This window comes from Lactuca serriola, chromosome 6, assembly GCF_051521515.1.
Source record: "Lactuca serriola cultivar US96UC23 chromosome 6, Lser_US96UC23_V15, whole genome shotgun sequence".
NCBI lineage: Eukaryota > Viridiplantae > Streptophyta > Magnoliopsida > Asterales > Asteraceae > Lactuca > Lactuca serriola.
In genome coordinates this window covers 198,752,286-198,767,381 of record NC_136413.1, presented here as the reverse complement: position 1 = coordinate 198,767,381, position 15,096 = coordinate 198,752,286, and the positions used below count along the sequence as shown (strand labels likewise).

The window sequence follows — 15,096 nt, the reverse complement described above, 5'->3', positions numbered from 1 at the left end:
TGAGGATGTGCAGAAGACTGCTTTCAGGACCAGGTATGGTCATTATGAGTTTGTGGTGATTCCATTTGGGCTCACCAATGCTCCAGCCGCGTTCATGGATCTCAAGAATCGCGTGTGTAGACCGATGCTAGATCGGTCAGTGATAGTATTCATAGATGATATATTGGTGTATTCCAAGACGCAGGAGCAGCACGAGGAGCACCTGAGGGAGGTGCTGGAAGTTTTGAGGAGGGAGAAACTTTTCACAAAGTTCTCCAAGTGCGAGTTCTGGTTGCGCGAGGTGCAGTTCCTTGGTCACCTCGTCAACCAGAAGGGTATTTTGGTGGATCCGGCCAAGATAGAGGTCGTGATGCAGTGGGAGGTCCCGAAGTCTCCATCCGAGATTCGGAGCTTCCTAGGGTTGGCAGGGTATTATCGGAGGTTCATTCAGGATTTCTCCAAGATAGCAGTGCCGCTCACCCGACTGACCAAGAAGTCGGTGGTATTTCGTTGGGGGCCTGAGCAGCAGGCAGCGTTCGAGACCCTCAGGCAGAGATTGTGCGAGGCTCCGATCCTTACCTTGCCAGAGGGGGTAGAGGACTTTGTAGTCTACTGTGATGCCTCAATCACAGGTATGGGAGCAGTGTTGATGCAGCGAGGCCATGTGATAGCTTACGCCTCGAGGCAGTTGAAGCCTCACGAGGCTAACTATCCTACCCATGATTTAGAGCTGGGGGCGGTTGTGTTTGCCCTCAAGATTTGGAGACATTATCTTTATGGGGTCCGTTGTACTATCTACACGGATCACAAGAGTTTGAGGTACCTTATGGATCAGCCGAGTCTGAACATGAGGCAGAGGAGGTGGTTGGATGTGCTGAAAGATTATGATTGGGAGATCCTTTACCATCCAGGGAAGGCCAACGTGGTGGCCGACGCCCTAAGCCGCAAGGTGTCGGCGGCCCCTATCAGAGATTTATGTTTGAGGATGACAGTGATTACTCCGTTGTTGGAACGGATTAGGGAGGCTCAGGTTGAGGGCCTCAAGGAGGAGAGGCAAAAGTGTGAGAGGATAGTGGGCCGAGTAGCTTCGTTTGATTATGACAGTCGGGGATTGTTGATACTTCATGGGAGAGTGTGGGTACCGTACTGGGGTGGGGTACGGCAGGTGTTGATGGACGAGGCTCATAAGTCACGATTTTCTATCCACCCAGGGGCGACGAAGATGTATAGAGATCTTCGACCCGATTATTGGTGGCCCTGCATGAAGCGGGATGTCGCTTGGTATGTTGAGAGATGCCTGACCTGCAGGAAGGTCAAGGCGGAGCACCAGAGGCCTCACGGCAAGATGCAGCCGTTAGACATTCCCGTGTGGAAATGGGAGGACATTACCATGGATTTTATCACCAAGCTTCCCAGGACCGCACGAGGGGTAGATTCGATATGGGTAGTAGTGGATCGGTTGACGAAGAGTGCTCATTTTATCCCGATCCAGGAGAGCATATCGGCAGAAAAGTTAGCCGATATCTATGTGCGTGAGGTAGTGGCACGTCATGGAGTGCCGGTATCGGTGGTGTCAGACCGAGACGTCCGTTTTACATCCAGATTCTGGAAGCGGTTTCACGACGAGATGGGTACTCGTCTCCATTTCAGCACCGCTTTCCACCCTCAGACGGACGGGCAGAGCGAGAGGACGATTCAGACTCTCGAGGACATGCTCAGAGCATGTGTTCTAGACTTCGGTGGAAGTTGGGATACGTATCTTCCATTAGCGGAATTTTTGTATAACAATAGTTATCATGCGAGCATTGATCGACCTCCCTTTGAGATGCTTTATGGGAGGAAGTGTAGGACCCCGATTTGTTGGGGCGAGGTCGGTCAGCGGGTTGTTGGGAGCACAGAGGTGGTGCTCAAGATGACCGAGTTGATTCAGCAGGTCCGTAGTAAACTGCAGACTGTGCAGAGTCGGCAGAAGAGCTACGCCGACAGGAGGCGTTCAGACTTGGAGTTCCGGGTGGGCGATATGGTCCTTCTGAAGGTCTCACCCTGGAAGGGTGTCATCAGGTTTCGGAAGAGGGGCAAGCTGGGCCCCAGATTCATTGGTCCTTTCAGGGTTTTGGCCCGAGTGGGTCGGGTTGCTTATCGGTTGGATCTTCCAGTAGAGCTTAGCCAGATACACGACACTTTCCATGTGTCTCAGTTGAGGAAGTGTTTGGTGGATGAGTCAGCAGTGGTTCCCTTAGAAGATATTCAGGTTGATAGCAGCCTGAATTATTTTGAGAGGTCAGTCGCGATTCTGGACCGGAAGACAAAGACCTTGAGGAACAAGGAAATTCAGTTAGTGAAGGTGCAGTGGCAGCACCGGAAGGGGTCTGAGTGGACGTGGGAGGCTGAGGAAGAAATGAGAGAGCACTGCCCGGAGTTATTTGCATATTCAGCCGTAGCAGACTTCGAGGACGAAGTCTGAGACAAGTGGGGGAGAAATGTAACTCCCCATTCCTGGTATGTTGCTTCTGTGGCTTTTATTTATGTGTTTATGCTAGTTGATATGTTATGTTATGCTGTGTTCAGTTAGTCCGGACTTCGGTCCGATGCAGGGGAAGGGGTCCCAGTCAGTTTCAGACTTCGGTCCGATGTAGGGGACGGGGTCCCAGTCAGTTTCGGACTTCGGTCCGATGTAGGGGACGGGGTCCCAGTCAGTTTTCGGACTTCGTTCCGATGCAGGGGACGGGGTCCCAGATAGTTAGTCCGGACTTCGGTCCGATGTAGGGGACGGGGTCCCAGTCAGTGGGCAAGGCCCAGTATGTGCTTTATATGTATTGTATGGTATGTGGTAGTTTGGGGGAGTTCACTAAGCTTCGTGCTTACAGTTTCAGTTTTGGTTTCAGGTACTTCCGCAAGCAAAGGGAAGAGCTCGGGATGATGGCATCGCACACACCACAGCTTCAGTTTTTGTCCTGGGAGTTGATTCAGTTTCTTGATATGTTGGATACATTTGTGATACAGTTCTTCTCACAGTATTTTATTATGGTTTTCGAAACACGCAACGTATGGTTTTATTATGCGATACTCAGTTTCATGGTTTTTGTTATAATAAAAATTGAAATTTTTGGGTCGTATTTTTGGGTTGTTTCACCTATAGAACTAGAATTTAACCTCCTTATTTTTTCCTCGTAACTCCACAATATGGCATATTGTTCTTTTAAATACCATTATAACTCAGTCAATGCATGTTTCTTTGCCTTACGAATCTTTAAGATATATAAACATATATGTTGAACTTATTGGTGACAATAGTTTATAATTCCCTTAGTGACATGGGATGATCAGATATATGTCCCCTTTCAAAATGTATACCAAATTGTTAATATGTGATAAAGGTACAAGAGTTGAAGGCTCTAGAATAATAACGGTTCAAGTTAATAGATTTTATTGAAAATGTCTCTTCATTCTCCTTAGTCCAAGAAGCTCAATGCCTAAATGGATAGTAAACTTTATCTTCAATTATCACATTTGATCAACAATCGAGCATGTTCATTATTTTTCCACAAAAGTTTGCAAAACTTTGTAGACATCTCTTAAACTATTTTGGAAATTCAAAATGCATTCATAAATTTTGCATAATTTTGTAGACATGCCTTTCAACTATGTTGTGTAGTATCATAGGTAAGATACTTTGGTTTTCCAATATCATGTTCACTACCACATTCACATTCATCCACGTCCTCTTTTGCTTTACCACTAGGAAACAACTAGTTTAACACTTCCCATTTAGAGTGTTGTTAAACAAATGATTGTTGTTATCATCTTGGACATGCTCTAAAACAAGGGATTGTCTCTATCATCTTGGACATGCGTAAAAGTATCATGTGGGGTGTATCGGATGTGAAAAAAATACTTTGGGTTTCATGGGTTAAGGTCCTTGCTTCCAAATAAAAAGGGTTGGGTCAATTCAGGCTCTTAATATTGGCTTAATTGTCAAATAATGGTGGAGGCTTAAAACTGGTAACTCATCCTTTTCGAGCAATGTTATTTCTAGCATTCACAAACTTCACGGTAAATCGTTCCATTATATCTCTAAGAAATCTATATCGAGGGCGTGGAACAACATTGCTTGTATGATAATGGATGTTGGTAAATTTAATCTTGGTTTTCATGACATTTTCAAAATTAATGTCAATTTTGGGAACTAAACTTTATTTTGGCAGGATGTTTGGTTTGGCGATGAAGCTCTAAAATTTAGATTTTCGTCCCTTTACTCTTTCGAAAGAAAGAAATTGTTCATGGTTGCTGACATAACCAACTCATCCAACCCTTTATTGGACTTATTCCCATGTTGTTGCTCGCCTGATTTATGACGTTAATGCTTTATGCAACATCATTGGTGGTACCACAATCTCAGGCGCGTCTGACAAGTTTCTGTGCCTAAGCATCTGATGGCTCCTACATTGTTGAAACCCTTAGGAAGAAAATTGACCAAAATTCCTCAATTACTTCTAATTCTCTTGTAGTCTGGTGCAAGGAAGCCCCCAATAAAAAGTGATATGTTTCGTTTGGCGTGCAGCTAAGGGTCAAATTTCATTCATCGTGGCCCTCTCTCATTATGCCATTCCTGTTCATTCTACAGGATGTAGGTCTTGTGGTCACCTTGTGTAATGTGCAATGTGCAGATCATATTTTGGTTAATTGTTCCTATGTGTGTCTGGTTTGGGACTGGATTGGAAATGGTGCAGAGTCACTCATGCTCCTTCGTCTAACATTTGTGACATCCTTTAGTATGTTGCGAGTTGGTGTTGATGTCCTAAAAAGCGTTTGGTACTTACTATTGTTTGCTATGGTATTTCTTTGGAGCATTTGGAAAACTAGGAACGACATGATATTTAACAAAAGGACAATCTCTCTTTTAAAAAAATGCAGATATTGTTATTTCTACGGTTTATCTTTGGTTGAAATGCAGAGGTAACTTAAGGAGATGTTATTGTGTTGATTGGGGTATTTCTCCATTTTCTTATTTGTAATTCTTTGTTGATTCCTTTTTGCCCTCGTCTAGTTACTTGCTAGGCGTTAGGTGTGACATCCCCAAAATCTCGGCCAGAAAAGACCGATTTTCATTTATGCTTTTAAATATTTTCAGAGTAAATCCTTTTGATTTGAAAGAGTTGCGGAATTTGTTCCCAAAAGCAAAACATGATAAAACATTGTTTACCGAAGCATTTCATAAAAGAAATGTATTTTCATTATAAACAGAACTCGGGATGTCATGTTCCGATACAGACCAATAAGCATAAACGAATACATTACAAGTCATATAACAAATATAAACATATGCAGACTTGTAAACAAAACAACTTGATGGTTCATCCATCTCATGCCCTTCCGCCACTACCTGTAATACAATTTAAAACTGAGTGGGTCAGGCTTGGGATCCTGGTGAGCATATAGGGTTTTCAACCCACAATAAATATCATATTTAATTTTCACCAACCAACAATAACCCAATTACCCATTCCCGTTATTCTCACTTTAATGTCCCTAAAACAACTAACATAAGGGACCTAGTCTAAGAATATTTCATCGGGGCGACAACACATGCTTCGGGGGTACCTCAGCAATATAAGTCAAATAAGGCAACCATGAGGGGGATGGAGTACAGCGAATGAACACCCAAGTTCATTAACACCTACAGGTGGCGAACCTGCTAATGTTTCCACAAGACTGTCTAGAATAGCCAGTGGTCGTCATCTAAACTCTGCTAGATGACTCAATCAAACAACAACGAGGCCTCTCATCTGTTTATTACACACCAACTGTCTACCCATGTTCTACCCAACATATTAGTAGATAAAAATATACATTTGTATACATAGTTTAAAGAAAACCTGTATAGCATGCTTTAATCAACACATATATCACAAAACAGATGAGGCACACACACACATAACACATATTTCATAAAGAAATAAGCAGATCTGTAAGATAGAAGAGAGTGAATACTCATTCACACATAACACAACCAAATATATACACATAGCACGTATTTTATATATAATACTTCATATTAATGTATTTGGAAAGAAAATAACTACACACTCACTTGATCAGAAGATGATCGGACAGCACTACGGCTTATAGAAGTAGTAATCCACAGCAGATCTGGAAGATCTCCTCGAAAATCGAACTTCTCGCGGGCAGAGCTTCGACTCGGGAACCGCACTTTTCGGGATCTCGGGACTTGCCTCGGGGCTAGAGTATGATACCGGGGCTTCGGGGTATTTCTGGCACGCAAAACGATGCAAAATGGGAGAGAGAAGAGAAGAAATTGGCAATTGGGTCGGCTGCCTTCGGTTCCTATTTATAGGAGGCTGGAGCCTCGGAGTACGCGGGGCGTACTGCCCAAAACGTCATTGCTTACGTATCCGAAGTGCTCGAGTGCGAGTGTCGACATCCCTCGGAGTACGCGGGGCGTACTCGAGTACGCGGGGCGTACCTCGGATCAGATCGGTGACTCCTTCGGATAATGCTTCCGAATTTTGATTTAAAAATAAATACAAAATGATTAATAAACTTCGGAAATTCATAACTTCTTCATACGAACTCCGTTTTCGACGTTCTTTATATCCACGGAAAGGTGAGACCATGCTCTACGACTTTCGTTTAGACTCCGTCGGCTAATTTTGACTTTATTTTTATTAATTATTTTTAATAGGCCGGGACAGAAACTTTCGTTATAAATTCATAACTTCTTCGTTTAACGTCCGTTCTCGCCTAACCTTTTATCGTTTCAATACCAACAATGAGATCTTCGATTCTCATTTAGATTGCTTCGGCTAACAACCGCTCGATCTCAAATCGAGTAAAACAGGCTATATACCGCTAAGCCGGAACTTCGATAAATCATAACTTCCGCATACGAAGTCAGATTTGGGCGTTCTATATATATTCGGAAACCTCGTTTCAATTACTACAACATTAACCAAAGATATTAAGTTTATTTTACACTTAAATTTTGACGCTTATTTTTATTCTTAATTAATCAAACCACATAATTAAGCAATTAAGCACAAAACACAAAATACTCAAATAATACAATCTTATTACTTCAAAATGGGTTACAAAGGTTAACCTAGACTATTATATTGCTAAAAAATGGCAAGCCCGGAAACACGGACGTTAGATTAGGTCTTATATATATATATATATATATATATATATATATATATATATATATATATATATAAGGCTAGGTTATAATGTGGATAGACAACTATTGTGTGGACGTGAGGACAATGTTATTCTATGAGAATTACTAAGAGAATAGGTTGTTTAGTAACGTGAATACGTTCAACCTCACACAACTATTGTCATTTTCATGCATTCTCACTAATTTTTATTCACTTTTGTTCTCATGCATCGTTTTTCACTCATTTACAATCTTACAGAATACGACTCAATAAACATTCTGACAAAATGAGAATAAAAAAAATGTATAATAACCTTATAAAGGATTTAATTAGTGAGAATGTATAATAATGGCAATAGTTATATAAGATTAAACGTATTCATATTATTAAACAACGTATTTTATTTGTCATTCTCACAGAATTGCATTGTTCACACATCCGAACAATAGATGTCAGTTCACATTTAAACATCTCTCTCTCTCTCTCTCTCTCTCTCTCTATATATATATATATATATATATATATATATATATATATATATATATATATATATAAGTAGGTTCCGTTGAGATTAAAAAGAATAGATATATTGAGATTCAACTTCAGCCTCATATTTCACATCTGCCACTCTAACCCTCCAGCGTACCGGCACGGTAGCCCTGTTATAATTATAAATGATTATATAGCGTTGTTCGTTCCTTTCTCTTCCTCCACCACCACCTCTGACACTAGTCGACCCCACAACTGCCACCTCCGTCACTTATACCACTGTCACCTTTGCCACCACCACCACCTCTTCTGCTACCAACTGTCATAATCATATATGATTACTCAATTTGTGAACATATATATATATATATATATATATATATATATATATATATAATCATTTATGATTAGGCATATACGTATAAACATGTATAATCATATATGATTATACCTCTGATATATAATAATTTATGATTAGGCATACCTCGCTGCTGTCGGTATGCTGAAACGTTAGAGCGGCAAATGAAAAATATGTGGCTAAGGCTGAATCTCAATATCTCTATTTTTTTAATCTCAAAAAAATTGTCCATTATATATATATATATATATATATATATATATATATATATATATATATATATATATATATATATATAGAGAGAGAGAGAGAGAGAGGCCGCTTCCTTTTCTTTTTTTAGTGAATATTAATACATTAGAACTTAGTTATTACTTACTAGTTTATAACCGTAAGAAATACGGTTAAAAAATTAATTAAATTTTCGTATAAAAAAAATTAAAATTATTAATCAGTTATTTTAAATAAATTATTACTTAAGATATTTTTTTAGTTATATAAAATTATAATTGTTGATGTCAATAAAAAAAGTTATATCATCTTATAATCTGTATTAGTTTTATTTTATTTTTCAATCTAGTTTTACTAATTTAATATAATTAGAGAGTGAAAATTTAAAATGAAGAATCAATTATTTATTTAACTAGTTTATAACCCGGGGAACCATGGTTATAAAATTAATTAAACTTTAATAGTTAAAATTTAAAATTATTAATAACTTATTTTAAATAAATTATTAATTAAAAGGTTTTTTTTAGTTATATAAAATTATAATCATTGATTTAAATAAATATGTAAAATTATATCACTTTATAATTTGCATTAATTTTATTTTAATTTTTATTCTAATGTTGTTAATTTAATGTAATTAGAATAAGAAATTTGAAATTTGAAATTTGAAATGGAGAATCAATATGTCGACAAATGGTATGCATTAATTATAAGACATAATAAGGTGAAACATGGCAAAAGAAAAATAAAATTTACATTAATTATGAGGCTTAATATGGTGACACATGTCAAAATGAGATTAAAAACTATTATTTTATTAGAATAACTAGTTTATAACCCGTGAGAACCACGGTTATAAAATTAATTAAATTTTCATATTAAAAAATTAAAATTGTTAAACAATTATTTTAATTAAGGGATGTATTTTTTAGTTATATAAAATTATAATCGTTGATTTAAATAAATACGTGAAGTTATATCGCCTTATAATCTGTATTATTTTATTTTATTTTTAAATGTAATGTTATTAATTAAATATAATTAGAGTAGGAAAATTTAAAATCAATAATCAATTATTAATTTAATGTAATTAGAGTGAGAAATTTAAAATTTGAAATGGATAATCAATTATTAATTTAATGTAATTAGAGTGGGAAATTTAAAATTTGAAATGGATAATCAATTATTAATTTAATGTAATTAGAGTGAAATTTAAAATTTAAAATTTAAAATGGATAATTAATAGGTTGACAAGTGGCAGGATAGATGATATATAACATTAATGAGAAATTCTAATTGTATGACACTTGTCAATATGAGATTAAACCTATTATTTTATTAGAATAGGGAGGAGATGTAATTAGAAAGAGAAATTTTAAAATTAAAATTTGAAATGGATAATCAATTATTAATTTAATGTAATTAAAGTGGAAATTTAAATTTTGAAATTTGAAATGGATGGTTGACAAGTGACATGATAGAATGATATATATATATATATATATATATATATATATATATATATATATATATATATATATATATATATATATATATATATATATATATATATATATTTCTATCATTAATTTTTATATTATTTATAATTAATTTTTATTATATTATACAATCTATATATTATATCTTTACGATTTATAACCTAATTTTTTACTATTTTTAAGATTATATAGACAATATAAAAAAAAATTCTTAAAATATATCAATATTGGTCTTTATTTGTAGACAAAATTATTTTACGAATTTTAGTGTGTTTTGTTTATTTTTTTAATAAAAATAAAATAAAATTAATTACAAAGTAATTTTGAAAATGCAAAAGACCTGTAACAAATAAATAAAAAAGAAAATGAAAATGGTTAGTGAAGTTTGGTGAAGCAACCAATAGTGGATTTTAAAGGAATTTTTATTTTTTTTAATTTAAATATGAAAACCAACCAAACATTTTAGTTGCCACTGCGAATGGTCTTATGGGCAACAAGTGTGCGCTAAGGGAAACGAACAAAATTAAGTGTGAATAATTTAACCTATAAAATATTTTATTTTTCTAATAAATTAAATACCAACAAAGTATGAACACAATGGCAGAAATGAGTATTCTAGTTTTTTAAAATTTTAATAGGGGATCAAGAGAGCTAGAATGAGCAGGGCATGGTAGTTGACAATTCACGAGGTTGCTGCAGGATAAGCTTCTTTTTTTCTCTGCCATAAATCTTCAATAAATGCTCAACAGCCAATTTAGTTCATCCCCGTCGTCTCCACAGACCACAGTTGCCTATTTTAGAAATTTCCATTCCCATCATATCTACCTACCTCTTTCCATCAACCTACCGAACGATTATGGAAACTACTCAGGTAGAACATCGATGGGAGGACCAAGAATATGACGAATTGGAGGAGAGTTTGATTGATAGAAGAAAGAATCTGAAACAGACGCCAATTTTCACGACCATCGATGATGATCTCAGCAGCAACAATGGTGGTTCAGTTGGTTTCTCGAATGGTGAAGATCAAGAAAAAGAAGAAGAAGTCAAAGATTTAAGTCAACAAAATGGCATAAAGGTTGATGAAGATGATATAGAGAAAGAGAAACAACAGACATCGGAATATCTTGTTTATTATGACGCAGATAAAGGTAAAAATGTGAAGATCTGAGAGCACAGTAGTTATTTGAAGTTCTTTTTTTAATTCAAGATGCAGAAAATGGACTATAACAAATTCACTTTTGACTGTAATCTTATATACCCTTGAAGACCCACCTTTTTGTCTCCCATGTTTTTTTCTTTATAACAAGACCCTACCTTTCTCTTTCTTCATATTCGGGTTCTTCAGTGTTAAGGTGATTCTAGGGTTTCTTTTCTCTGAAATTCATCTCTCTTCTCTCTGTGCTTCCATTCCTTGATAAGTTGAATTGATTTCTGGGTATTGGATTATAGTCTGAACATCTTTTTCTATATCCTATTTATTTAGTTGTGACCGGATTAATTAAGTAATATAATTATACAACTTTAATGTTATTTACAACTCTGTAAGTGGAATTGATTAGGCATTCCATCCAGCCTCTCACCTATCTAGCTTTCAATTCGTAAAAAGCAAAAGGTAACCCGCATGTTTAATGGAGATTCTTCTTTTAGATAATTAAGAAATTGCATCTTTTCTTTTTTTCCTTTTTCTTTGACTGAAGGAATATGGAAATGTCGAATCTGCTCCTGGGATTATGAGGGTAACACTTGTGTCACCAATCATAATCAGAGAATCTGTTTGTTTCATGAAACCAAAGGTATACACCCCTCAATTCACGACAAAGGTCTGAAAGTTGCCATCTTCACAAATAAAAGTTTCCATACTAAATTGGAAAGATTCATTAGCAATTTAGCATAGTTCTTGTGTTAATGGACGTATATAAAGATTTTAGAATAAGATAGTAAATTAAAAATAAGTCTAATTTGTTGTATATTTTCAGATGCTGGGTTGCGTCTTCAATCATCAAAAGGGGAAGCAAATGGTGTTGATTCAACTTTTCATGGGAAAATCCCCATGAAAGACAACATCAATATAACAATACATAATCAAGAAAACGACTTCAATATAAGAATACACAATCAAGAAAACGGGAATGGCCTGGACTTTGTTATCAACAACCAAATTGGTGAACATGAAAAGCAAAATAACTTATCGGATAACAGCCTTCATCCATCAGAAATATCATTTGAAGAAGTTGACAAAACAGAAAGCAGCGAAATTGAAGTGATTAAAGATGTTGAGGATGAATTTGATGTGGAGACAGTGATAAAGAAGCAAGAAACACATGATTTATTCTGTCCAAATTGCAATTCTTGTATCACAAAAAGAGTTATTCTTCGTAAAAGGAAACGTAAAATCCCAGTTCCTGGTGATATTGCAAAGCGTAACAAGCCCGAAACTTCAAATCCTTCAGAAGTGAATCTTGTTTCTGATGATATTCAACCGTTGATATCTAATGAAGATGATCATGAGAGGGATCCAGATGTATTCAGATGTTTGTCATGTTTCAGCATTTTTATGCCTACAGGTTTGAATCTTGAAGAAATAATCGTTAAAAATGGTGTTTTATTTTCATGATTTCATAATGTTTGTTTGATGTTTTAGGGAATGGATTTAAGTTGTTTGGTAATAAAAGCAACCGAGAAAACAATCAAACTTCTGTGAAGGAAAGCTGGTTTTCTAGAATTTTTGCATCAAAGAAGGTGGAGCAATTAAACAACCAAGGTAAATTACACTCAAATGATATGCAAAATTTTTGTTCTACCCAAAAAAAAAAAAAAAAGATGGATTTTGATTAATGTTAATCTCAAAAAGGTGGGGTCTCTGTTCCATCTTCTAACCTTGAGTGAGCTCTCACTATTGTAGGTTCATCAACTACCACAATTGTTAAAATGGATTTGGAAAATGGTCAAGTTCAATCGGCTACTGTTACTGTTAATCAGCAACAACAACAATACTCGAATCCCATAGATTCAGACATTCCTACTCCAAGTAGTGTTGTTAATGGAGATGAGAATGCACTTCCTTCACCACAAGGATTTGATACTATCAAACAACCGATTGCTGATACATCAGATAATAATAATGTAAAAGAGAGCAACGGTAAGCAAATTTGTTTCTTCATTTCTTGCTTTGAAGATTTGTGACAATACTTTAAGCATTATATATATTGTTTGAACTTTGAAATTCATATTACTCAGAATCTTAATATGATTATAGACATTGATTTTTGTAAAGTCCCACATCCCATCCACCTCTATATCTGTTACGACAGAAAAATCAAAGACTCCACATTTAAGGTGGAACAATTAAACAACAAAGGTAACTACACTGACATGACAAGTAGTTGTACTACTGTGTTTGTGTTTAGACTTTAGCGTGCATTAGACTGACGATTGATGCTAATGGAACAAAAACTGCAATTTGTTTCCTACCAAAAAATGCCTAAACATGAATTTTGTAGGATCACATTCACATACCACCAATGGTAACATGGATTTGGAAAAAGATCAAATCAAATCAGCTACTCCAAGTGTTAATAGAGATTACAATGCATCTTCAGCACAAGGATCTAATACATTTAAACAACCAATTGCTGATGAATCAGATAATAATGTTATAGAGAGCAACGGTAAGCAAATTTGTTCATATATATATATAGAAAATTTACAAAAAAGAGGAAATTAAACTTTTCAAATTGATTAGAATTATTTTTGTTTCCCTGCAACAGATTCCCAATTAGCAGACAACACAGATGGCGATCAGCTAGTTACATCTTACCATACAGAGTTCAACAGCCAAAGTGATTACCCAGGAATGTTTGTAGTGAAGCCACCACTTAATCATGTAGAACCTGAACAAGATTTTGTCTTTTCACATCATCCTGATGGATTAACGCTTCATGTTCCTCCAAACATCGGATCTTTAATCATCGACAATTCACAAATGAACCAAGTGCTTGATGTCACCATTCAAAACAACAATCCAGGTAATTATTAATCAATCAATCGTCTTAAAAAAATAAAAATGATATGATGATTTTTGTCTCGAATTGATGTAAAATTGTGTTTGTTTTAGATCTTGAAATTGGGAGTCGTGCTGTGGAGCAAGGTGGTGAAACGGCGGCAACAGGTGGTCGGAGTTTGGACATTGTTAAAAGCATCGTTTACGGTGGGCTTTTAGAAATAATCGCAAGTCTAAGCGTTGTGGCTTCTGCAGTTGGTGCTGATGCTTCCACGTGTAAGCAAACCAAATAAGCCTTTCCTGTTTGGAATTAATAATTACCTTGGCTTATAGTGTTATTTATTGATTGATTATTGATGATTTCGAATGGTTGCAGTGAATGTGTTGGCATTGGGATTGGCTAACATATTTGGCGGATTGTTGGTGATTAGTCATGATGTAAGTAATAAGTTGCTTGGATATTAGTGTGTGTTATTTTGCTGTGATGTTGTTTGTTTACAAATTACAATTACAATTACAATTACAATCGCAGCTTTGGGACCTGAAAAACGAAGGCAGAGGATCTTCATCTTCAGAAGAGGATCGATATCAGCAACTTTTGGGGCGAAGAGTGGATTTCCCGCTTCACGTGTTGGTTTCTGTGTTATCGTACCTTGTATTTGGGTTCCTTCCACCGGTTGTGTACGGGTTCTCATTCCGTGAGAGCAACGACAAAGATTTCAAGCTTCTGACGGTGGCTGCCGCTTCGATTGTGTGCATCATGATACTGGCGGCCGGAAAAGCGTATGTGCAGAGCCAGAGCCTCAACAGGTCTTATATCAAGACTATTTCCTACTACATGGCGTTTGGGTTTGCGGTGTCGGGTGTTTCTTATTTGTTTGGTGGCTTGATTATGGAGTTGTTGGATACGATCGGTTTATTCCCACCGGCTTCGGGTCCAGTTTTGAACCCGAGCTTTCCTTTTCATGGAGCAGGTGCAGACCCGACCCTACTTGCAACGTATTAGTCAATATTCTGGAAGGAAGGGAGTGGGAGGGATTTTTATGATTTTCTAGTTTTGACTTTGGAACTAGGTGAATTTTGTTGATCTTTATTTTGTGCCTGAGGCTTGAGGTTTTGCATTGCACATCATTTAAATGTGTGTAAGTTTTTAAAAGTAATAAACTCATAAAATGACATCTAAATAAAAAAATATGCTACCTAATAATTTTGTTATAATAGGAGCTTTTTCTTTAAAGTAACTTTTGGATTAGGAACTTTATGTGAAAATAAACAGCTTTAAGGATGGTATTCTCAAACAAAAGAAAGTTTTTTTTTCTTTAATTTCAGGTTTTCTTAGAAGCTAAAAGCTCTAAAAAAAAC

General features: G+C 36.1%; 2 protein-coding genes across 5 annotated transcripts in view; both read left to right on the top strand.

The window, feature by feature from the left end:
- The window catches only part of LOC145059408 (uncharacterized), a 191,912-nt gene that overhangs the window by 32,148 nt on the left and 144,668 nt on the right, over positions 1–15,096 (top strand). The window lies entirely within an intron of this gene.
- LOC145057772 (membrane protein of ER body-like protein) lies at positions 10,340–14,971 on the top strand. 4 transcript variants are annotated; one of them, XM_079005663.1, is made up of 10 exons: positions 10,340–10,882; positions 11,432–11,527; positions 11,711–12,298; positions 12,376–12,495; positions 12,637–12,873; positions 13,235–13,402; positions 13,502–13,759; positions 13,849–14,010; positions 14,111–14,172; positions 14,267–14,971. In XM_079005663.1, exons 1-10 carry the CDS (start codon positions 10,588–10,590, stop codon positions 14,738–14,740), a joined length of 2,460 nt encoding a protein of 819 aa, XP_078861789.1. In that variant the 5' UTR covers positions 10,340–10,587; the 3' UTR covers positions 14,741–14,971. The 4 variants fall into 4 exon arrangements, with proteins under 4 accessions (XP_078861789.1, XP_078861790.1, XP_078861792.1 ...); XM_079005665.1 differs by lacking the exon at positions 10,340–10,882 and adding an exon at positions 11,101–11,346; XM_079005664.1 differs by lacking the exon at positions 11,432–11,527 and having other exon boundaries at positions 10,342–10,882.